At 54.6% G+C, this 22,207-nt stretch overlaps 6 protein-coding genes across 6 annotated transcripts; 3 read left to right on the forward strand and 3 right to left on the reverse strand.

Annotated features, from left to right (window-relative positions):
• Window positions 1–888: 888 nt before the first annotated feature.
• Window positions 889–3,731, forward strand: J4E79_001590 (uncharacterized protein; the record flags this gene model as incomplete). Its single annotated transcript, XM_049350498.1, has 5 exons — window positions 889–1,381; window positions 1,433–1,749; window positions 1,797–2,077; window positions 2,129–2,486; window positions 2,535–3,731. The coding sequence occupies 5 exons, from the start codon at window positions 889–891 to the stop codon at window positions 3,729–3,731; spliced, it is 2,646 nt and encodes an 881-aa protein (XP_049215657.1).
• A 1,516-nt stretch (window positions 3,732–5,247) lies between these two features.
• Window positions 5,248–6,343, reverse strand: J4E79_001591 (uncharacterized protein; the record flags this gene model as incomplete). The annotated part of the gene is made up of 5 exons (XM_049350499.1): window positions 5,248–5,532; window positions 5,584–5,850; window positions 5,900–6,216; window positions 6,274–6,289; window positions 6,338–6,343. The coding sequence occupies 5 exons, from the start codon at window positions 6,341–6,343 to the stop codon at window positions 5,248–5,250; spliced, it is 891 nt and encodes a 296-aa protein (XP_049215658.1).
• Window positions 6,344–6,803: 460 nt separating this feature from the next.
• J4E79_001592 (uncharacterized protein) lies at window positions 6,804–7,208 on the forward strand (the record flags this gene model as incomplete). Its single annotated transcript, XM_049350500.1, has 1 exon — window positions 6,804–7,208. One exon carries the CDS (start codon window positions 6,804–6,806, stop codon window positions 7,206–7,208), a length of 405 nt encoding a protein of 134 aa, XP_049215659.1.
• Window positions 7,209–9,769: 2,561 nt separating this feature from the next.
• J4E79_001593 (uncharacterized protein) lies at window positions 9,770–10,189 on the forward strand (the record flags this gene model as incomplete). Its single annotated transcript, XM_049350501.1, has 2 exons — window positions 9,770–9,992; window positions 10,164–10,189. 2 exons carry the CDS (start codon window positions 9,770–9,772, stop codon window positions 10,187–10,189), a joined length of 249 nt encoding a protein of 82 aa, XP_049215660.1.
• A 2,078-nt stretch (window positions 10,190–12,267) lies between these two features.
• On the reverse strand, window positions 12,268–13,486 carry J4E79_001594 (uncharacterized protein; the record flags this gene model as incomplete). The annotated part of the gene is made up of 3 exons (XM_049350502.1): window positions 12,268–12,470; window positions 12,587–13,035; window positions 13,101–13,486. The coding sequence occupies 3 exons, from the start codon at window positions 13,484–13,486 to the stop codon at window positions 12,268–12,270; spliced, it is 1,038 nt and encodes a 345-aa protein (XP_049215661.1).
• A 205-nt stretch (window positions 13,487–13,691) lies between these two features.
• J4E79_001595 (Type I Iterative PKS) lies at window positions 13,692–21,550 on the reverse strand (the record flags this gene model as incomplete). The annotated part of the gene is made up of 2 exons (XM_049350503.1): window positions 13,692–21,451; window positions 21,505–21,550. The coding sequence occupies 2 exons, from the start codon at window positions 21,548–21,550 to the stop codon at window positions 13,692–13,694; spliced, it is 7,806 nt and encodes a 2,601-aa protein (XP_049215662.1).
• Between the last annotated feature and the right edge of the window lie 657 nt (window positions 21,551–22,207).

Raw genomic sequence — 22,207 nt, forward strand, 5'->3', positions numbered from 1 at the left:
ATCCGTCCCTGGTCGATACAACCGCCTTTTAAGCCTGTAATGACAGAGTATACAGGTTGCGCGTTCCGTGTCGACAGGGACGATGATCCTTTTGTCTTCTAGAATGTGACACATAGAGTGCGCTGATGAGTTGGAGTCACACGGGCAGCCAATATTGCGGCTATTAGCGAATGGCTGTCTGCTAGCTGCCCTTGTAGACGATACCCATCCGGTTAAGAAGGGCGCGATATTTCGGACGCTGCACAGGGCTAGAGCAGGTTGCAATTGAGGGAGTGATGGGTGGCTCAATCACAGCAATCGGGCCGACGTCCTCGCATGATCTGAGCGTGGGTGTTCACCGTCGTCGAAGCTACCACCCCGCAGAAAGCTCTAGTCACCGTTGTGAGAGGCTGGTGAGGAGTGCCGAGAAAGGCCGTCGTAATTCTGACAAGCAGACGAGTCCCGCGCGCTGATCGCAGCGAAGCCAGCTTTAAGGTTTAGTGAACAGGCGTGGACGAGAAAGTATCGGCGAAAGATGTGCTGCTCGTGCTATCCCTTGTGGGATGGCGCCTGTCGCCCCGCAGCCGCCCACAAATTCCCCAGAGAAAGACTAAGCCAGGGTGGCAGGTGGCAGCTTACATCTGCCAGGCCGTCCTCGATTCTTCCGCCAACCCTCCTCGCCCGTCTGACTTGCGCACTCGCCCTGACTGCTTTTGCTCTGTTCTTGTGCATTCAAGTTGTGATACGCCTGGCGACCACATACTCAAAATTCAACTACGATACACGCACGATACTCGAGTACCGGAGCAGCGGATGACAGAACGTGACACGACCTATCAGTGATCGCCCATTGGGCCTTGGACGAATACCACCTGACACCACCGACGACGCGTAACGAACGACGCCAAAATGCCCGGAATACTCCCCATGAAAGTGATCAAGGTCGGCTCCGCCTGCCAGAGCCGCATCGCCCAAGCCTGCGACCGATGTCGCTCCAAGAAGATACGATGCGACGGCATCCGCCCCAGCTGCACGCAATGCACCAATGTCGGATTCGAGTGCAAGACGAGCGACAAGCTCAGTCGACGCGCATTTCCCAGAGGATACACGGAATCGCTGGAAGAACGCGTACGCATACTCGAGGCAGAGGTTCGCGACCTGAAGGATCTCCTTGACGAGAAAGACGAAAAGATTGACATGCTATCACGCATGCATGCGCGCTCCCCAGCAGCATTTTCGACCGCTAGACGACCATCCATACACTCTCCGGGTTCTTCCGACGTGCGAGAAGAATCACAAGAGAAAGAAGAGACGTTCAAGGTGCAACAGGCACCGCTTCTGCTCGACGACCTGAACAGAGACTCGTATTTCGTGGGCAGCTCGAGTGGACGAACCCTTGTTGGTAAGATTCACGTTCTGACGAGTGGCGTGCAGCGCGTCTAACACTTCACAGAGGCGTTCAAGCAGAAAGCACAAGAGACTGGCAGACTATCTACCGACATCAACTCGAGCGCCTTCTTCGGCGCTGGAGCAAGACCGACTGCGACTCACCCCAAGCGAATCGTCTCGTTCAAAGCTCCTCCACGTCTGGTCTCGGATCAGATGATCAACATCTTCTTCCAAGAATGGGCTCCTCTGTTCCCGATTCTCCATCGCCCAACCTTCTTGTCACTATACGAGCAGTATGTGGCTAGCCCGGATACCATGAACGACAAGAAGTCGATTGCACAACTCAACTTGGTCTTTGGCATTGCCGCGCTGTCAAGCGACGTATGTAAACCTCGCAATCGCGTCTAGCAGAATGCTAACTTCTCCAGCCACGCGACGGTCAAGATGTAGAGTCTTTCGAGGCTCAGTGGCAGAGCGCTGTCGAGAGCTTCCTGATGGACAATGACGTCGCAACGCTGCAGTGCCTTGTCCTTGCCCAGATCTTCTGCCTGCTGAGGGCTGATTACTCGCGGGTGCTCAAGTACAAGGGCTTGGCTGTCGGCCTGTCGCAACGTCTTGGCTTGCATCAATCCCAGAAGCGCTTCGCACTCGATGCACTGACGAGCGAAACGCGCAAGAAGCTGTTCTGGTCGCTGTACACAGTCGACTGGTAAGTAGCCTTCGGCCGAACCCCGCCGTTACACTTACTGACCGCTCCTAGTCTCTCCGCTGCACACCTCGGACTACCGAAGCTGATCCGAGAGGACGATGTGCACTGCGAGTATCCGGTAGATGCCGATGACGAATACGTCACCGAGAAGGGGTTCCTGCCGACCCTGCCCGGCGAGTACACCAAACTTTCCAGCGCACTGGCTCTGTTCCGCCTGTCGCGCATCCTGTCCAAGGTGCTGACGGACCTCTACCCCGGATCGGCATCACATGACATTTCGTTCCGCACCATCGCGTCGCTCTCCGACGAGCTGGAAGACTGGCAGGCTAACCTTGCGCCTCACCTCAAGCTGACGTTTGCGCAAGACAAGCCAAGCACCAACGTCACCAGCAGCAGATCACCTGTTTTGGTATGTCTTTCAATTCCTGGTACATCTACCGAATGCTGATAAGCCTAGTCTCTCGTCTACCACCACATTAGGGCGCTTGTATACCGCCCAGCCGTTGTTGCTAATCTTGGCGACAAGGGCTCGTCGGCCGTTGTAGCCGTTGGCGATGCCTGCAAGCACATTGTGCAGATTGTCGAACTCCTAGACGAGCGCAAGCTTAGCTTCTCGTTCTGCCTCAATCGCAATGAGGTTCTCGTCCAAGCCGGCTTCGGCCTGCTCTTCCAGACCTTGACGCTAGCTCGCGAGGGCAAGTTGATCAAGGACAGCAACCGACTGGTTTGCTCTGTAATGGACATGCTTGAGCGTGGCAATGCTTCTGGCTATGCCGAGTTCCGTCGCGTGGGCTGCGGTATCGTGGCTGTTCCTCAGGTGGAACAAATGCCAGCCCCACCTCTGTCACGACACAACTCAGAAGGCCACATGGGAGCGCCTCTGGATACCTTCCGTGCTACCCAAAAGTCACTCAAGGCTCTTGCAGCTCGCTTCTCACCAAGCATGATGAAAAATGCCCGACAAGACCAAGAGCCTCGTCGCGCGACTTTGCCTGCCCTCTCGCCCAGCGTGGGTGCGCATGCTAATCCTTCGCTCACAAGCTTGTCGTCCATTCGATCAGAGCCTCCTGTCGCTCGTTCAGAACCGACCTTGAGCCCACTGTCACATCGCGCATCCTTCTCGATGCCAAACAAGCGTCGCCCAAGTCAGCCAACCCCTCAGCACCAGCAACAACAGCAGCAGCAACAGCAACGTAACATCGACTACCTCTCCTTCGCCAACGACCCACTCGCAAGCTACGCCCTCCAAAACAACCAAGGCATCAAAACCGAAGTCTCGACCTCGGACTGGGAGCGCCTCCTCTCCTCTCTAGACAACGGCCAAACAAACATCTACGACACAATCTACGGCGGCCCTCCAGCCGACGCCCTCGTCGACGTAGCCCCGCAATCCGCCAACACAGACAACAGCAACGTGACATGGTCGCCAAATGTCTGGAACTGGAGCGCCTACAGCTCCGAAGCCCCACCACCTCAAAGCGTCCTCAGCTTCAGCGATGAGAGCCTGACCAGTGGCGAGGAATTCAGCACCGGGGCTTGTGATTACGGGTCTACGCCTGGTAGCGATAGATTGTATCCTGGTATTATGATTCCGGGTGACTACGACAGCACGACGGGTTTGACGGGCTTGGATGCTACTTATTGTGGGTTGTAAAGTGCTAGCAGAGTCGATGATATCACGATGATTATGATGGGTTGTACAAACGGAGATTGGGTGTCTGGCGCATAGGGTTGAGGGTCCTTCACCTGTTGACGACATGGGTCTGGTTGGGCTTTTGCTGCTTTTGAGATACCACGCTTCTGGCCTGAGCGAAAGAGAGTCACGATGGGAATTGGGATGGAGGGACGAGCTACTTTCTTTTTTTCCAATGGAAATCTTTGTACATAGTCTTGGTTAATTTAATTCAACATTTCCAACTCACTACCTTCAATTGTTTTCGCCAGTTTGCTTCTACATCGCCGTGAGCATCTAATCTCGTTCTTCGTACATGACCGTATCCCAAACCCTCCGATTCTCGGCAATTCCCGCCCTAGGATGCACCTCGCCGGATGAAAGGAAGTCCTACCTCTCCCCTCGCGTGCGTCTTCAGCCACACACCCTCCCACTACCACGACACAACCCTTACCTACCACCTACCACCTACATACATCCCCGCACCCCAGCTAGCCCACTGCACAACCCACATGGTTCGCACGTGGAGAAATATGCGGGGGGTTGTCAGCCTCAGCCCATTTCAGCGTCAGCTTTTCCATTTTCCACTTTTGCCCTTGCTTGGGAGTAAGTGGGGACGCGATGCAAGGGTTTCGCGATCGGAGGCATACTGCGTAATCGGTGTGTGCTTGAGACAGACGCCTAGTAACGCCATGCCATGGCTTTGGCACCTGGAGAACTTGAAATGATAACGGCAGTTGGGGCAGTTGGGGCAGATGGTGTGGCGTAGCGCTAGGGATGGATGGATGGATGTAAGAGATGACTGAGTATATAGCACGTAATGGAGCGCCTGCATAGAATCAACTCAGCTCAGCCCAGCTCAGTTCGACTGCTGGCTGCCCATGCTCGTAAGAAGGGATTTTGGCAAGACATCACGATGCACAGCGTCATGATCGACGGGAAGGTACTTGGCTGGCTTTCCTGATCGGAGTCTACGCACACGTCATACATCGCGATCTGTTTCCCATGATGTACATAATTCTACATTCGTATGGAGGGGTTGCAGCTAATCGGGGTATTGTAGCCAATCACAAAAAGAGCCTGAGAAAGTTTCCGTCACTTGCTTCTGACAGGTCCGACTGGCTTCATCCTTATCCTGATGGTGGTAATGGGTCGGCCCTTTGTAGCAAGTAGCGCGTGGGCGTTGGAAATGCGGGGTGGGTAGACTGGTCACTGGATCACACCATGTTGTTGCAAGTGCAGGGACTGGGATGCCAATCATCGTTGCGAACGTGGTTATGGCGTACAGCTGGTGTTGAGGGGTATCGTGTGGTCGGGAGAATTCGGAGAGGTGGTATGTGTCGTCGCTGGGAGAACGTTCGAGAATTGTGCCAACATGTCGGTATCCGCTGAGCTGTTGACATCCAGTCTCTCCGTTCGTCCCTTGACGCTCCCTTGTCGCGATGCATGAAAGCATATCCGAAGACACATTGCTCCACATAGCTCCGACATGGCCAGTCTAGCGCAGGAACTCAGCGTTGAGATAGTCGACAAAGACCTCCTTTATGCGTGCTTTGGAGAAGCTGTGTTGACGATTCAGGGTGATGAACTGGCGGCGGATGCGCTGGAGTTGCGGGAGGGTCATTGGCGTCGCAGGGAGCTCGATGGGCTTCTCGACATCGGCAACGGCAATCTCTCCACCCCCTTCACCTGGGTGGTCTTTCTGGTACACCATTATCTGGGCGAGGATATCGGAGGTCGTCTTGTCGAGCTCGTAGAGGTAGTTCTGCTCTGTCGCTGGTTTCTGCTGTGTGTTAGAGGCATCTCAGCACATTAGAAGAACTGAAGTACGCACCAGCACGGTCGCGAGGTTCGGCTTGACAGTCTTCATCTTGCCATCGCTGCTGACTATGGTGTCCCATATCTGGTCGCACGGCGGCTTCTCGTCCTCCTCGACGACGATGAACAGCGGACTGTCCCATCGCGTCATGCCATTGGGCTCCTCGTACCGGAAGATGAGATTCTCAAAATCCTCCTCCTCATAGCCGCCGTCGGCATCCTTATCCGCCAAGAGCTTCTTGTTGTTCTCGCGACATCGGTCGGCGGGCGTGCCTATGTGCAGCTCTAGGACTGTCAGTCGTGCCTTCCATCTGCGCACACGGTATACTGACAACGCAGCTTGGAGTCTGTAGAGCCTTGGCCTCGCAGTACAGCTGGTAGCGGAAGCCCTTGATGTAGTTTAAGCCATCGGCGATAACGATGTCATCGCGCGACAAGACTCTCTTGACGGCGGAATATTCTTCCGCACGTGCATCCTTCTCGGCTTTGGCGGTATGGTAGACGGCGCGCGACACGCCCAGCGACTGGTCGTTGATGAGATGGACTTTTAGGCGGGAAGTGCGCGCATCAGGAGGCGAACTGGCGATCTTGGCCTCGAAATACTCTTTTAGCTGGAGGGCTCTGGTGGTCTTGCCCGCGGAAGGGAAGCCTTCGTTTGTGGGTTAGCTCAATGGCGGGGGGGAAAGCATGGAGGGGAAGGTGGAACCTGAAATTAAAACGAGCTGCCCTGGTCAGTAGGCGAGTCTGGGGAAGGTTCAACGAGGACTTACGGGCATGATGCGAGTAGGGCGAGCAATGCTTTGCCTGCAAGAGGTAATCCGCGTAAAACTAAAGAGACCTGGCGTCTCGATGCGATGGCAAGCGTCGGCAGATCAGATTGGCCTGTGACGAAATTCACGAGCTAGCAGTCTGAGCCGCGGTCCAAGTAAAGCCATGGATTGTGCTGCCTATCTTGCAGGCGATTCCACCTTCCTTTTGCCTGTATCCTGCTTTGCCTCACCTTGTCCCGACTTCAGCCTTTATTGCACACGTCTAGACGAATTCGCTGGGATTGTTCCGGGTGACGCGCAGAAGATCGCCAATACAGGGTAATATCGAGCTACCACGGGTCCATATTTACTTTACCCATACCCTCGCCTCACCCACTGTCTACACCCTTTGCACTCCTCTGCTCTCCTCGCCTCCATCGAAGACTTCAAGGACTCCACCACGACCCTACCAGCCATTCCCGCAGCCATGTCCAACTACTCGCAACAACACTACGGCGCGCCCAGCCGACCCGCCTTCTCTGCCCTCCAGTCCTCCAGCACCCCAGCTGCAAGCTACACCAGCACCTCCGCCTCAAGCCACGCCTCCTCACGCTCTTCGACGCAATCTGCGCCGCCCGTCTCGCCGTCTACGAGCCCCCAGAACCACCAGTACTTTGGCTCCTTGAACCAGCAGTCGCAACAGTTACAGCAGCAGCCTCGCATGCAGGCCCAACGGCAGAACAGCTTCGAGTACCAACCGAACAGGTCAGGAGCCGGCCAGACAGCTGCTGAGACGACAAACTACCTCAACCAGGCTGCGCTGCTTGCCGAGGCTGCGAAACGGGCCCAGATGGCGTGTGTTATGCGAGATCTCGACGGAATGGAACTATAATTTCCATGGGACCTGGCTACAGATCCGTCGTACCACGACAACCACCACCGCGACAAGACCATGCACACCGCGAAAACATTTTGCCGGTCAAAGTCGGCCCTGAGCGGTCTACTTTACATGTGCATGCTTCCAACGGAGTGGGTCCGTCCATCAAAGTCTTCAAACTTCGCGAGGTCATCACTCCACCATTCTCACCGGAAACGTTCTTCGCCATACCTTTCGCTTGAGTCTGCGGTGAAGAACGTACCGGTGCTGCGTTTACCGACTATACTGCCCGATATTCCTACCGCGGCTACTTCATTTCGATTGTACATACTTCTCCACTATCGGACCGACTAGGCTGTTCTGTCCACTTTGCACCTTTTCTTACCACGGAGCTCGTATCTTGACAGTTGTACCTTGGGTATCAGACACGTTGAGTAATCCACTGTATTTTGTGCTGTCAGAATACAGTGGCCACCCTTTGTGTCGTTGCCTAGGCACATGTTGCAAAAACCGAGCTCCCCCATACATCATCTATCTCATAGCTTGGAGTTCCACGGCGAAACAAACATCACACCGTCACTTTTTTCATTATTTCTTTTTACCCTTTCACATGTCGCGATCCTCGAGTCTAGACTTAATAGCAAACGAGCGCTTTGGGCATTGGCAGCATTTCTTTTTAGATGGACTACGCATGCGGATGCGGCATATAGTATAGACCAACCAATCAAGACACTTTGTCCAATATCGTTGCGTTATCGATTGTCGCGCTTCGCTTCTGCTACGCTCACACAGGAAGGCTACATTGCTTGTGAGTTTGCGCATGGATGGGGGACTTGCGTGATTATCTTGCTCTACAGCTTCGGTGGTAGGCGCTTTGACAAGCCTTGGGATCGTGAGAACTTGTCACGCAAGAGTGTAGAGATTGATACACCTCCACGTATATGACAAACTTCAAGCTCAGAACCCTTCTTCCATGGGCCAACTAATGTCCTGTGGTTTCCCTTACCCAGCGAGTTTGGGTAGTCAAGTTACCGTTGAACCATTTCGTAGAGCCAAATGAGGCATTGGGACCATCACAGCACACCCCAACAACACAGTGGTGCTCGAAGATAGATATTGCTATGAAGAAAGAACACAAACAACAGACTTTTAAATACCAAACAACAATGGCGTGCTTGCACCCTTATCTCCCACCAGCGCAGCCTCGTGCGGGGTCCTTCACCGGAACCACCCCCAAACGAGCCCGAGAAGATGAAGGGGCGTGCATATGCACATACATATAACCTGCATCATATAAGAACGTGCAGCAAGGCAAAAAAAAAGACCATAATAGAAACCCCGAGTAAACCGATACAAGCCTGGTCTGCGCACCATTTGCCTTCTCTGAGGCTCAACACCTCTGCACCGAACTGCGTGCTTCCCTCTCTATCGTCCGCCTCACTCTTTCACTCATGACCTTTTGCTTGCTGCTCGTAACCTATTGCAAAAGGCCATGGCAAACTCTCCCCAACCACTCACTGACACGTGCCTCGCCTACAGCGCCCCTTTGAATCATCCGACCAATGCCAGACCAACGGGTCAACACACCTCTTTGGCGTCACCAACTCATCGCCCATCTTACTATCGCAGCGTGCCAGCGACGATGGCCGCAGTGCTAGTGACGATGAGCTTGATGCTGAGGGTGCCGGGTTCGCAGATGTGAGCGGACGGCAGAAATCTATGACCACGATGCTGCCTGATGTGTTGTCTTCGCTGGAGCCGTAGGTGCGCCCTGGCTTGATCATGAAGACGAGGCGTTGGGAGTCAAGGACGCCGGTTACGCTTCGTGTGGTGGAGGATGATGTGTTAGTGGTGGGGAGGATTGGGTTGAGTATCCTGTGGAGGCGTGCTGAGCAGGGACAGCGTGATGAGGGAGGGGGCCACATGCGGACGGACGACTGGCGGTAGCGTGTTTGCGTATCCACGAAGGAGGGCTTGGTATCGTCGATGGGGGCTTTTCCTTTGCTGTTACTGGTGCTGTTGTGAATGGAAGTGAAGGAGAGGCCTAGTTCGCGGCGTGATCCTATTCGCAGTCTGAGGCATGGTGCTTGCAAGGGGTTGTTGCAGCAGCAGTCGTCTTCGACTAGATCGACGAAGGAGGTGCACGGGTAGCTGTAGGCTCGGAATTTTGTTCGGGACAGAGTGAAGGAACGGGGGGAAGGATCTGTTGGGGAGAACTCAGGGTGCTGGCTCCAGCTGTAGAGATCGGGTGTTGGTTTCCATTGGGGGTTGTTGGATGAATCTATGAGCGGGAGGAAGAGATCATCCTCAGGTCCGAGTAGTTCATCTGATGGTTCATCGGTATCGTCCTCTTCTTGAAAGTCCATCTTAGTGACGTAGAAGGTGCGCGACTGGCGAGAAGATGCTTGAGCCCATTCTCGACGCGACTCCACAATCACCGTCTCGTTTGTACGCTCATCAAGCTGTAGTGCAAGATCGGTCCATGAGTCGTGGATTGGTCCTTGCTTGTGCTGTCGACGAAAGAGGCGCTCATCTTTTTGAACGTCATCTGGTTTGTCCAGTGGGAAACGCACCACATGGTAGAAGGAGGTATAATCGATCTCTTCAACTTCAAAGGTGCCCTGGTTAGAGACAGCGTAAAAGTAGTTATTGTGGATTTCGAACGCGATGGTGGAGCCGATATCAGATCCGTGAAACTTATCGAGCAGTACTGGTCTTTCGCGTTCGGTTATCCGAAAGTCTCCATGGAGGGAGATGCCCTCAATCTCCCATTTGTGATGACCGTCATCGCCGATTCCAGTATGTGTGCCGTAGTATAGATAATGCTTATTATGTCTAACAAAAAGCTTAGAGCATTCGATTAACCGCACCGATTCGATCACTCTTTGTCCATCCGGAAGGTTCGCTGCCGTGTTGATGGCGAATATATGGCTGTCATCCGAGTTGTACTTTGGTATAGCATGCACAGAGAGGATCTCATCAGCATAGTAAAGTAAGCGCACGCTGATGTTACCAAACGCTCTGAACTTCGACTCCAAGACAGGCCGAATAATAGCTTGGAGATCGAGACGGATAGCTTCTTTCCGCGAATTGAGATCCGTGACGTGGACCACCCCAGCGTCGAAAACACATATAGTCCCCTGTCGATACAAAAAGTTGTTTCCTCGGCCCAGAACGCGAGCCGAAAATGGGTGCGCAGTTGACAAAGCATGTCTCCTGTCATAAATAGCCTGAAAAGCCTGCTTGTAGGTAATCTCCCCTCTTCGGGCTAAGTTTGCTTCTTCGGTATACGGATGGTTGATCTATAAGCAGCGTCAGCTTTGGTGTAAGCACATTGACCGTTTGGCGCCATCTGACCTCGACGGTACGCCTGACAACCGTCCTTTCGTCTAGTACGGCTCGTAAGTGTCGACATGTTTGACCGAGATGAACAATGTCCTCAAGCTCCAAATCCAAGGTAATGCAGAAGATTAGGTCAAAAGGCAGCCGGTCGAGGGAAGTCGTCATAGAACGAGATAAAGATATATAGAGCTCTGGCAGAGAGGGCACGTGAGCAGATTTCCATGTGAATAATTGGCTAAGAAGAAGCAAGATCTTAGATCTAGACGAGAGAAAAGGGTTCAAGCTAAGGCGAGGTGGCGTAGGTCAGGTGCCGAGTACTACTCGTTGAATGCGCAGCATGCACGGGCTTTGAATGATCCCACATTCGCAGAGCCGCATGGTTTGAGGGATAAGCTAGGGTAGAGTCTAATCCATGCAATGGGGTCAGCCTTCTTCCGTTTCATGCAATCCCTGACTGCTATTCCGTCGGAAGGCTGAAGAATAGAAAGCTGTGTGAGCCCGATGATATTGCGGGGTCGAATTGGGGCCACGACGCACGATGTGTTACCAGTTCGACCGATCAGAAAAGGTCAGATGCTCTGTCGCATAGGTCCTGGACTACAACTATGTTTCGTGCGATGATGGTCGGGTTGCTGGATCGTGCCAAGCGCTGAGCCGCATTGACTTTCGGATGAGGTAAGCGTTGCGGCTCTGCTCGAACAAAAAAGCAGGTACCCCACACGACCCTACTCTTTCTTGTTGGCTTAGCCTACTAGAAACCCCGCACACCTACGAACCAAGGGGCCGAGTCCCGGTACTAGATGGCTAGCTGATGGATCGACGCGCTTTGCAGGGTCGCTCGACACCATCGAGCGTTTTGGCCCCATGATGCTGTGCCATCCCATGTACACTTGATATATGCTCAGCCTTGCTCTGCAATATTGAAGGATTCGAGTAGAACATTGACCCGCCAGGCTGATTCCAGAACCAGTCAGATCGATTCCCTATGCGTCCTACACCATGCTCGTGCAGCTCGTGGCACGGTTGCGTGCATGTAATTTCGCTTTCACACCTTCTCAACGCCCTTGGCCCTGTCAGAGCGGCGTGTTGATGCATCGGGGATGCGGGAACGCTATAGTGCCAATTGCAGCTTGTTGGAGACATCATGCCGGTCGTTGCGCATTAGAGCCTGAAAATTCAGGATACCGTCAATGGGTTCGACCAGTAGGGGATTATGTGGTACGCCATCGGGCTTCGTGTGTACGAGGTTCTCCATGTGATCAATCCTAGCGAAATGGGGCACTCTTCCTGTTTGGTACAAACAGATAGCGGAAGCTGGTTGCGGAAATCCTTCGTGAGGAGATTGCTCGAATGAGGACTGAGTGGCCTTCGTACCGATAAATGGATGCGTGTCTCCTTGCTTCCATGGTGCCCGACCGGGCTGAACAATCGTGTCACTCCATCGATGTTCTTGCACTCTTGCACGATGTATGGCTTTCCCAGCTCTTACGAGAACCCAACTAATACGTCCCACATGTATTTGGTGGAACGCGATGCCGAGTGTAGACGCACATGACTGATCGCGTGGTTGCTCGTGTCTCTTAGCATCAGGCTAGGTTACTCAACCGAATCGTTGGAACGGAATTGGAGAAATGAAGCGACGTGGCGGGGTCCAGTCTGTAGGCGTGGATGTTCGTCCTCCGAAGCAACGGAAAGAGACGCAGTCGCTTAGAGATAAGCCACGAACATCTCATCACTGCTCTGGACCGGCACGTTGGCGTTCTTGCCCTTCCCACCCGATATATGGCCAGCCCTTGGGAAGGCTCGAGTAGGGCGGCAAAGTGTATCGTCCTTTGCAGCTTCCCGCATCCGGGCAGTCCAGGTCGCATAGGCCGAAGGTCTTGCAGTAGCACTCTTTCGCGGTTGGGCAATGGACCGGAGGTTTACCGAAAATCACTATCAGTCATGTTAGCACATGATCCACGCCACTTGAAGAAGCAAAAAGCGAGCAGAGCCTCATGACGGGCGGGGTCGCGAGGTAGGGCGCGAAATGCCAGCGGATGTTGACTTACTGTGCCAGGAGTACTCAAACACCCTCCCACTGATAGCGTCCCCCAGTTCAGTCCCCATAATCCAATCGCGATACTTCTCATACTGCTCCTTGCTCCTCTCCCTAATCTTGTCCCTCGTCGCCGCAAACTGCGCACAGCAGCTCACCCCAACAGCATCCGGCACCTTCTCCCCCGGAAACAGGCTCTCAAAAGCCTTCTTATACTGTCCGCCCGCATGCACGGCCTCTCTGTGTTCGCCCGCTTCCGCCAGCGGCTTGATCTCGTTGGGGCAGCCGAGGGACCAGGCGCAGCGGATGTTGACGTAGCCTTCTTTCTCGAGGTAGGGCAGCTGGAAATGGCGCAGCATGGGGAGGCCGTCGTAGTCGGGGTCGTCGTTGTGCCATTGGTAGCGGTTGGGGTGGATGAAGAGGACGTTGTCGGGGAGGGACGCGTAGTGGTCGATTATGTAGCTGCGCGCGTATCCGTCGTTAGCATGCTGGACATGGGACGGAAGATGGTATGGATGGGGACGTACGTCAGATAGACCATGCTCTCTCGGCCCTTGTTCTTCGGCACCGTGAGCTCGGCACTCGGATCATCGACATGGTAGATATTCTTCTCCCAGTGCGGAAAGTACTCCTCGAGCCACGTTGCGTTCTCGGAACTCTGGCTGGCGACGACGACGGCGGTCCGACGCGCTTTGATGCCGTCGTTCGCTTTTAGCGGCTTCCCTTTCGGGTTGTGCGATGACTCGTCTGGCTGCTGCTCATCGTAGAGTTCGTCGGGAAGGTGCGACTTGGCCGATCCAGCTGAGGCTGCCGTCTTGTCCCAGAGCGCGAACTTCAGATGGACGAAGAGGGCGGTGAGTAGGACGATATTGACGAGTATGACCACATTGCGAGCGGTGATTAGACGAGGCATGGCGCCACAAAACAAAGTGCCCACGATGTTTGCACGACGGTTTCCAGGAACCTGGGGCATCGGATATCACATGCGAACACCAGGGGCTGATCGGCGCTAGCCGATTCAAGCTCCCATTAGCGTGGTAGCGTAGAAGAAGCCAAGAATACAAAGGATGATCACAACTCTTTTCTATTCTCCATGGCATTCTATACTCGAAATCGTTCTACACACTACGTACTATCCGCTCCGCCAACGCCGTAATACTCGTGCGCGAATCCAATAGATCCACCATACCAACCTTGTACCCCAGCGCAACGTGGAACCAATTTCGTAACTCGGCTGCAATCAAACTATCGACGCCATGGTCCGACACAGCACGCGCGCAATTCACAGTCGTTGGATCAAGCAAGAGCATAGTCGCAACCGCGTTGGATATGGCTGATGTAACGAGTGCGAGGGCTTCCGCGTGGCACGCGAGTTGATCTGAGCCAGGGGCAGCGTTGCGAGCCTTTTGCACAGCAGCACCGAATGCGTCGCGGACCTGCGCTGTGGATGAGCGTGCAGTGTCCTTTTGTGGAGAGTCGGCACAGCTATCTTCCTGGTGCAAAGCATCTTCGAATGCACGGATTACATGGGAGACGCGAGCGTCGCCATGCCAGCGAGGTGTTGCGACGCTTCGGATACCCATCTCAGCATCGTCGCGCTCTTTTGCGAGCATGTGTGCCGGATCCATGTACGTTACGTAGGTAGCGGCGGCGAGGGGGTCAGCGGCAGTTACATTGGAAAAGGGAAGAAACGCCGGCTCGAGAAGGCGGAGGAAGTAGCTTTCAGATTCAGTCAGGACTTTGTTGCGTGCCATCAAATCCAGTGTGGTGGTGTCGGTGCTCAGGTGGCCAACGTCGTTAACAAGGCCAAACTGGGCAGCCGTAGCAGGCAGACCTAGACGGCGGCGGTAGCGTGCGAACTGGTCCTGGAAGTTGTTGGCGGCCGTGTACGCAGCCTGAGTCGCGAAGCTCAGTACCGAGAGGATGGAAGTGGTCATGACGAAGAATTCCAACGGCAAGTGTTTGGTAGTGTCATGTAGGTTCTGCGTGCCATGTACCTTCGCGGCGAGGCCATCTTGCCAGCCAGGGGCTGTCACCTTGTCGAAAGAGATATCTTGGTAGGAAACGGCGCAGTGGACGATGCCCTTGAGTTCGCCAATGGTGGACGCGTACTCAACGGCTTTTGCGACACTCTGTCGAATACCGAGATCGCAAGCAACGGGATGTACACGAATACCAGATTCGGCGAGCCTGTCCACAAGTGTGTGCGCTTCGGGCGCGCTCCGCCCACGGCGGGACAAGATAACGAGCTCTCGTGCACCACGATCACCCATCCACTGGATAATAGACCGTCCCAGACCGCTCAGTCCACCAGTGATGATGTAGCAGGCTGTTGGGTCGAAGGTGACGGCTGGTGGTGCCTGTACCATGCGTACCAGTGAGTTTGATGTGAATGTCACAACTAGCTTGCCAACATGTTTGCCTTTGGAGAAAGTCAGCAACGTCTGGTGGAGTTGGGAGATGTCTGAGGTAGCCAGAGGTTGGATGGGACTGATGCGCCCCGCACGGTAGTGAGCGTTCACCGCGGTCATAAGCTCGGCACCTAGTTTAGGGTCGCGATCTACGACACGGGCAAGATCGAAAGATGAGAAGCTGGCGCTCTTCTGAAACAGCTCAAGGCCGATTGCACGGGCATCCTCGACGTCTGCGCGGCCAATGTCGATTATATGGCCGAGTGGAGCGAGTGCTTTGGCTGTCTCATGAAGCATATCACCCTGAGCAGTGCTGAGAATGACATCGAAGCCCCCGTTGCGCGTGGCAGCCGCAGCACGATTCATTTCGGCCTTTTCACGTGCCGAAAACACATTCGCAGGGGGTAGGCCAATGGTGTCTACAAGGAATTGCAGCTTTTCTTGCGAACCAGCCATAGCAAAAACTTGGGCGCCCTTGGCACGGGCGAATTGGATGGCAGCCAGGCCGACACCGCCTGAGGCTGACTGAATCAAGACACTCTGGCCCTGACCCAGACGGGTAAGGTGTTCAAATGCGTAGACTGCTGTCATGTAGACAACAGGCATGGTGGCCATGTGAACAAGATCATCGGTAGGTCTTACTTTGCAAGCGAAAGCTGAAGATACGCGAGCATAGTTGCCGAAATGACCTTTCCCTAGACCGTAGACTGGGTCTCCCACCGCGAAAGAGCTCGCAGCATCAGTGCCGACCTGAGTGACGATACCAGCGTACTCAGATGACAAGTTATTGCCGTCGAAGCGGCCAGTAGCCAAGACTAGATCCTTCCAGTTGAGACCGACGGCAGTAACCTTAACCTCAATGTAGTCACATGGCAGGGGTTGTTTGCGCAGCTCTGTGTAGGGACGGAAGTACAAGGAGCTGAGGATACCCGGTGTTTCAAAGGCAGCGCGGACAGGACCTTGTGTATCCAGTGGTAGAAGCTCAGCGCCATGAGTAGCTGGTGTAACGAGAGGCTCCGCATAAGCAGACAACGCAGGCTCGGGCATCAGGCGACTCACCCACAGGCAGCCGCCATGCCAGGCAAATTCGCGATCTTCGCTCGTCTCGCTATTAATGGGTCGCTGCAAGGCTAGCTCGCAGTCGGCTAGGACGCGAATGAGTTCGTCACTCTGCTGCAGATCGTCCAGGACAAAGTGGTCGGCGTCTATATCGACTGAGCAGAAGCGGCCTGTAGGTGCCTCAGTTGAGATGGTGCGTAGTAGACCGCCAGCGATAGCGCCGTTGGGACTACGGCCGACTGCCATGCCCGTCGAGGTGAGCCATAGCATGCTACTGGTGTGATGAGTAAGGTGCTGGAAGAGCTCTAGCTGGCGCTCATCGGCAGCGAGCAATAGATGGTGATCATCCAGGAAAGCCACTACACGAGCGTCGACAGGCAATTCACGGACTGAGCTGTCAAGTCGTACCGTCGTCGTCGATTCTCCGCGACATTCCAGCACCCGGGCTAGTTGAGCGAGCAAAGGCGGTGGTTTTGCTGTGCTATGGAGAAGATGCACAGGCTGAAGAGCCACACGCGCCGCATTCGCAGCCTTTTCAGTCATATCGACCACGCCGGCCACGACAACACTCGACTGGGTCCAAGGCGCGGGATAGTCGTCCAGCACGATTTCGGCTCCTGTAAACCCGACCGAACGCAGCGTTGCGTCCCAGCCGGCCACATCGAGAAAAGGCCGCTGCATGCGTCCGTCATTCACGCCGTGCCAGTATCCTTCTTGTGCACCGCCGATCATGTCGACCCACGCACTGCTGCCCGTCACTTCGGCCAGCACCAATTTTCCGCCAGTTTTGAGTAGCTTGCGCGCCGTCTGCAACGCTTTTGCAACCGATGCAGCCGTGTGCACGGCCTGCGACGCAAACACCACATCGTACGCCGCCTCGAAGCCCGCTGGCAGCGTGTCTTGTTCCATGTCCAGCACCGAAAAGTGCACATCGCCGTAATCGCTGAGCTGCGACCGCGCCGCCTGCAGCGCATCTTCACTCGTATCTGTTACTGTATAGTCGCGGTATCGCTTGATGCTGTTCCCACTGTTGAGCGTCTCGAGCACTAAGCGCGCCGTCTGACCCTTCCCGCCCTTGAGTTCCAATATCCGAAGGCTCGGATTGGCATGAGCCATTGAGTCGAAAACAGTAGATAAGTGAGTGTGAACCCCCGTTACGAACAGGCTCTTCTCAAAAAAGTCAGTCAGCAGCCCGCCTTCAGCCAGGACCGCTTCGCCACTTCTGCGCCTGTGCACGATATCAACCATGTGTGCGTGAAGCCGCTGCATACACCTGACTTCGACAAGATGACCGTGGCCTTCATATGCCTCTCGCAGACGTCGCTTGCGATCCTCCGCCGAGAGTTCTGTCGACTGCTCAGCTTGACCTCTCTTGGCCAACTGTCGAAGCTTTGCGATATAGCGATCCGTTGTTCCCAAACCATCGATTTCCATTGAGTCAGTGTCATTCAAAAGCGTCTCAGTCACGTCGATGGCGATGAGCGATGCCATACTATCGAGCTGAGCAAGCACTGGTCCTTGAGTGACATTCTCCGACGGTGTTGGGAATAGTAAACGAGCCTGCTCGTTACTGAGACTTCCGAAGTCTGGCTTGTACACCATACGTGTGAACGGGCTCGAAAAGCCCCTGGCTCCGGTCTTGTCTGGAGACGTTGCCTCTAAGCTGTAACTAACGCAACGGAGGTCCTCAATGTCCACAAGAACATCGCCTGCCTCATCCTGAAGCTGTAGCTGGAGGTACGCAGATCGGAGGCCCATGAAGTCGCCGTATGCGACCGCTGTACCCGATGCTTCGTCAATATTACTCTTGACACGCAGCTCAGATAAGTGAATGGGAACGAATGCTGTCGTCGTTTTGTCCGTTTGGCCTCCATGGGATGCGAGGAGGCCAAGTTGGATCATGGCGTCTAATGAGGTGGGATGGATAACATATTCAGATTCTCCACCTCTAACCATGCCCGCCGTAGTCTGTAGATTGAGTCTGGCAGCGGCATGATTCTTGGTCGGGTCGGCGCGTATCTCAGACAAGGCTTGGAACGCAGGGCCGTAGCCAAGACCTATCGCAGCGAACTTCTTGTACCAGCTGCGCGCATTCACCGCTCGAGATTCGGAAGCTACACTCATCGTTTCAACTTGCGAGTGCTCAGAGATGTCCACCTTGACCATTCCGGTGCAGTGTTCCGTCCATTGCTCCGTTTCACGTGTAACGGAGCTGACTGAGAAACTGACCCAAGCCGGCTCTTGTGCAGTAGCTTTATCGTCAAGCACCAGGCTGAGCATGATCTCGATACCATACTGATCCTCGGGGATGTTCAGTGCTGACTTGATATTGACGTTGCGAAGTGAGTGCCCAAGAATTGGCTGTGCGTCCTCGGTTGCCTGGTAGAGCTGCGTTGCCGCCACCATTGCCATACACATATATCCAGCAGCCGGGAATACAACATTGGGCAGCAGACGATGATCACTCAACCAGGGGAGGTCTTTCAAACGTAGCACGTTGCGGTATTGCGGTCGAAGTTTCGCGTTGCCAGCTACCCTTGATCCGATAAGGTCATGCCTGGGGATGGTACGAAGACGATATTCCTTGCTAGCCCGGCTCTCATAGTAAGCGACTGGTCCGTACGTGAACTGATATGGCGGAAGATCAATAGCGGTAGTGCCATGTTCTAGCGCCCCAGCACCTGCATCTACCGCGTTCACGGCAGCCAAGTCGATCTTAGCGTTGAGACCAAATAGTGACCCGGCGAGCTGTAGCAAAGATCTTGCATTGTCTTCTCCTCGCTTCAATGCGTACGCATATGGAAGTGGCTTGCCGATGCTCTTTAGAATCTGGTCAAGCGGGCTTCTCAGCGCCGGGTGCGGTCCGATTTCCACGAACGCCTTGACATCGAGTTCTTCCTGCCCTGCCAGGCTGGCGACTGCGTCTGAGAATTGGACGGGTGACTCAAGATTGGCTCTCCAGTATGAAACCGGAAGGTTCGCTCCTGCAAGACTCTTCCAAGGAGTGACCGACGAAGACCAAGGGATATGAGGGTACTTTGGGCGCTGGTCTTTCAGCCCGGACTTCTCGAGGTACGCCATGCCATCGGTGAGCAGTGTCTCATACGCATGGCCAAGCGCAATCATGTGATGTGAGTGATATGCATTTCCACCCGTCTTCAGAAGTCGGTTGAAGACGCCGTCGTGCGTGAGGGTCGTAGCGAGCCGCTTCACAGCCTCCTCGTCTCCAGAGAGCGTCAGGCTGCCGGGCGAGTTGACAGCTGCAATCTTGATGTATTGCTCGAGCCCCTCAAGGTACTCACTGGCCTGCTCACGATCTAGACTGACAGCCAGCATGACGCCCTTCTTCTTATTCTGCGCCACAGCTTGCCCGCGGAAGAAACTCGCAGCAATCGCTTCGGCGGCAGTAATGCGACCGGCCGCGTAAGCAGCTGCCATCTCGCCAGAGGAGTGACCCACGACACCTGCAGGGCTGACAGACCATGAGGCAAGGAGGTCAACGAGACCGATCTGTACCGCTGTGCAGACTGTCTGCGAGACATCCGGCATCTGCACGCGGTCCGGTTCGCAGTTTCCAGAAAGTATGTCTGCAATATTCCAGGACGGCGCTCCAGGTAGAGATTCGAGTACACGGTCCAGATAGTCGATTGACGTGCGGAAGACATTGTAGTCGAAGAGTTGGGCGCCCATGGCATGCCACTGCGCGCCCTGCCCGGTGAAGACGAAAGCTAGACGAGACTCATCGGGCGGACTTGAGAAGGTCTTTTCCACATTCTTCATCAGTCCCTGCGCAACGTCGTGTTTGCTAACGATGCGGAAAGTCCGCTGTGCAAGTTTGGAACGTCGCGTCGCGAGTGTGTATGCCACGTCTCCTAGTGAATGTTTATCGATGACACGAGCGAGTACGTCTATGTTGGCATTGAGGGAAGTGTCGCTGTGAGCAGCGAAAGGTAACAGCACTAGTTCACGTGTGCTGACATCTGCTTTTCTAGTTTTCGTAGGAGGTTGAGGCGTAGAGGGCTGAGATACCGCCAAGCCATTCCCATGGCTGTGAGTCGAGCCGTTCGCATGCCCATTCGCATGCCCATTGACTGGTCTGGTTCTGTTGACGATACCCGGCTTGACATAGTCCGGATACACGACTTCCACGTGGTCGAGAATGCAGTGCCCGATAGAACCGCCAAATCCAGCAGACGTAACACTGGCGCGTCGCAGCTTGTCTTCTGGCCATGGCATGACTTCGGTAACGACCCTGGCTTTGGCCTTGTCAAAATCGATCCTGGGGTTCAACGTCGTCACACCGATGCTAGGCGGAATCACCCCTGCTTCAAGGGCGAGTACGACTTTGAAGATGCTCGCAAGAGCTGCAGCGCCTTCAGTATGTCCAAGATTGGTCTTGACGGATCCAATCAACAAACGATCCTCCTCTGAGCTGGATCGTCCCGGCCCGAACACCTTACCAGCAGCCTCTACCTCGAGTGGATCGCCGACCCGTGTGCCCGTCCCATGGCACTCGAGAAATGGGGTTTCGGAAGGAGACAAGTTACCGGCATTGTGGTACGCCTTCCGGATGATGTCCTCCTGAGCAGTCCCACTTGGGTGCGTTATCCCGCTGGAGCGACCGTTGGCGCCAATAGCGCTGCCGCGGACGAGTGCACGAATCGGATTTCCGTCCTGCATGGCCTGTTGCGGCTTCTTCACGTAAATAGCTGCGAAGCCCTCGCCACGAGCGTAGCCATCAGCTGCGGCATCAAACGCATGGCTCATGGATGTACCAGACAGGGCTCCCAACTTGTCCATGGCGATCTGCATGCTTGGATCCATGATGTAGTTCGCTGTCGCCACAATCGCCGAGTCGCAGTCTCCATCGCGGATCGCCTGGATCGCCATATGGAGTCCGTACATGGCAGACGTGCAGGCACTGTCCAGCGTAACGCTTGGCCCGCGCAAGTTGAACACGTAGTTGATGCGGTTGCTGAGGATGTTGTGACACACCCCTGTGGTAGCATGTGGCCTGGCATACTCCCAGTCACGTGTCTGCGCATACGAGTTGTCGTAGGATATATCGGCGACATAGACACCCGTGCGTGTCCCATTAACACTTTCCCACGTCTCGCCTGCGCTCTCCAATGACTCGTACACCACTTCCAGTAGCTTGCGTTGAGAAGGGTCGATAGTCTCTGCTTCGAGGCCTGAGATCCCGAAGAAAGATGGATCGAATAGTCGTGGGTCTTCAGTCACCACGTAGCCTCCCTTTGCTGCCGTGGTGCCTGGTCTCTCTGGGTTCGGATGATAAAAGCCCTCTGCCGAAAAGCGTGGCGCCGCCCAATCATGGTAGCCGGAGCGTTTGTTTAGCAAAAGTTCCCACAAGTCCGTAGGATTACGGACGCCTCCAGCCCAGCGGCAACCTGAACTGCGTCAGCACAAGCTCATGTTATACAGGTTTTGCTCGATCACATACCCATCCCGACTATCGCCATAGGCTCAGGGTCTTCTGATCTAGCCATCTTCAATCGTCTAATAGTTGTTGTAAAAGTGCGAAGCTACAAACAGCAAAACGATACTGAACTGTTGCAATGGTTCAAGCAAGCTAATGCACTTCAATTTGAGAGGATATATGTGTTGAATGGTCCTATCCATTCCAAGGCTGCCTCTCGGGAAACCCACACTCCGGTCTCTACAATCGATCAGCTACATGAACGGGCAGAAGATCGTGTGTAATCCGCTGATGTTGCGCCGATAGGCCTCATTACCAAAGAACGAGATAAGCCCATGCCAAGACAGCCTTCGCAGCTGAATCCCGTCAGCTTACTAGCCGTCAAAATTCGGCCGAAACCGGCTATGCAAACCGTCAGCATTTCTGCACAGATGTGGGGAGCATACGGGGGAGAAAGGCCATCCCTTGCGCATGAGCTCGAAAGGTGAGTATCGCCAACATCATAGACCGCTGCGGGTGGGGGTACGTATTGTAGTCGGCGATCAGCTGGCGGTACTTCCGAAGGAGAGAATAGCCAGGTCACTTGAACCGTAGTCCGTCGGGCGGAACAGCATAAATTCTCGGTGCAGATATCGGTTGAGCAGTTGGTTGTGTGCCAAATTGGCTATCGTGATAGCTGTGCCGAGGTGGCGTTTGCCCATGGAAGCCGCTGTGTTGAGCCGGTATT

Source organism: Alternaria viburni (assembly GCF_023758015.1).
Source record: "Alternaria viburni strain BMP 2772 chromosome Unknown scaffold_2, whole genome shotgun sequence".
In the NCBI taxonomy this organism is placed as follows: domain Eukaryota; kingdom Fungi; phylum Ascomycota; class Dothideomycetes; order Pleosporales; family Pleosporaceae; genus Alternaria; species Alternaria viburni.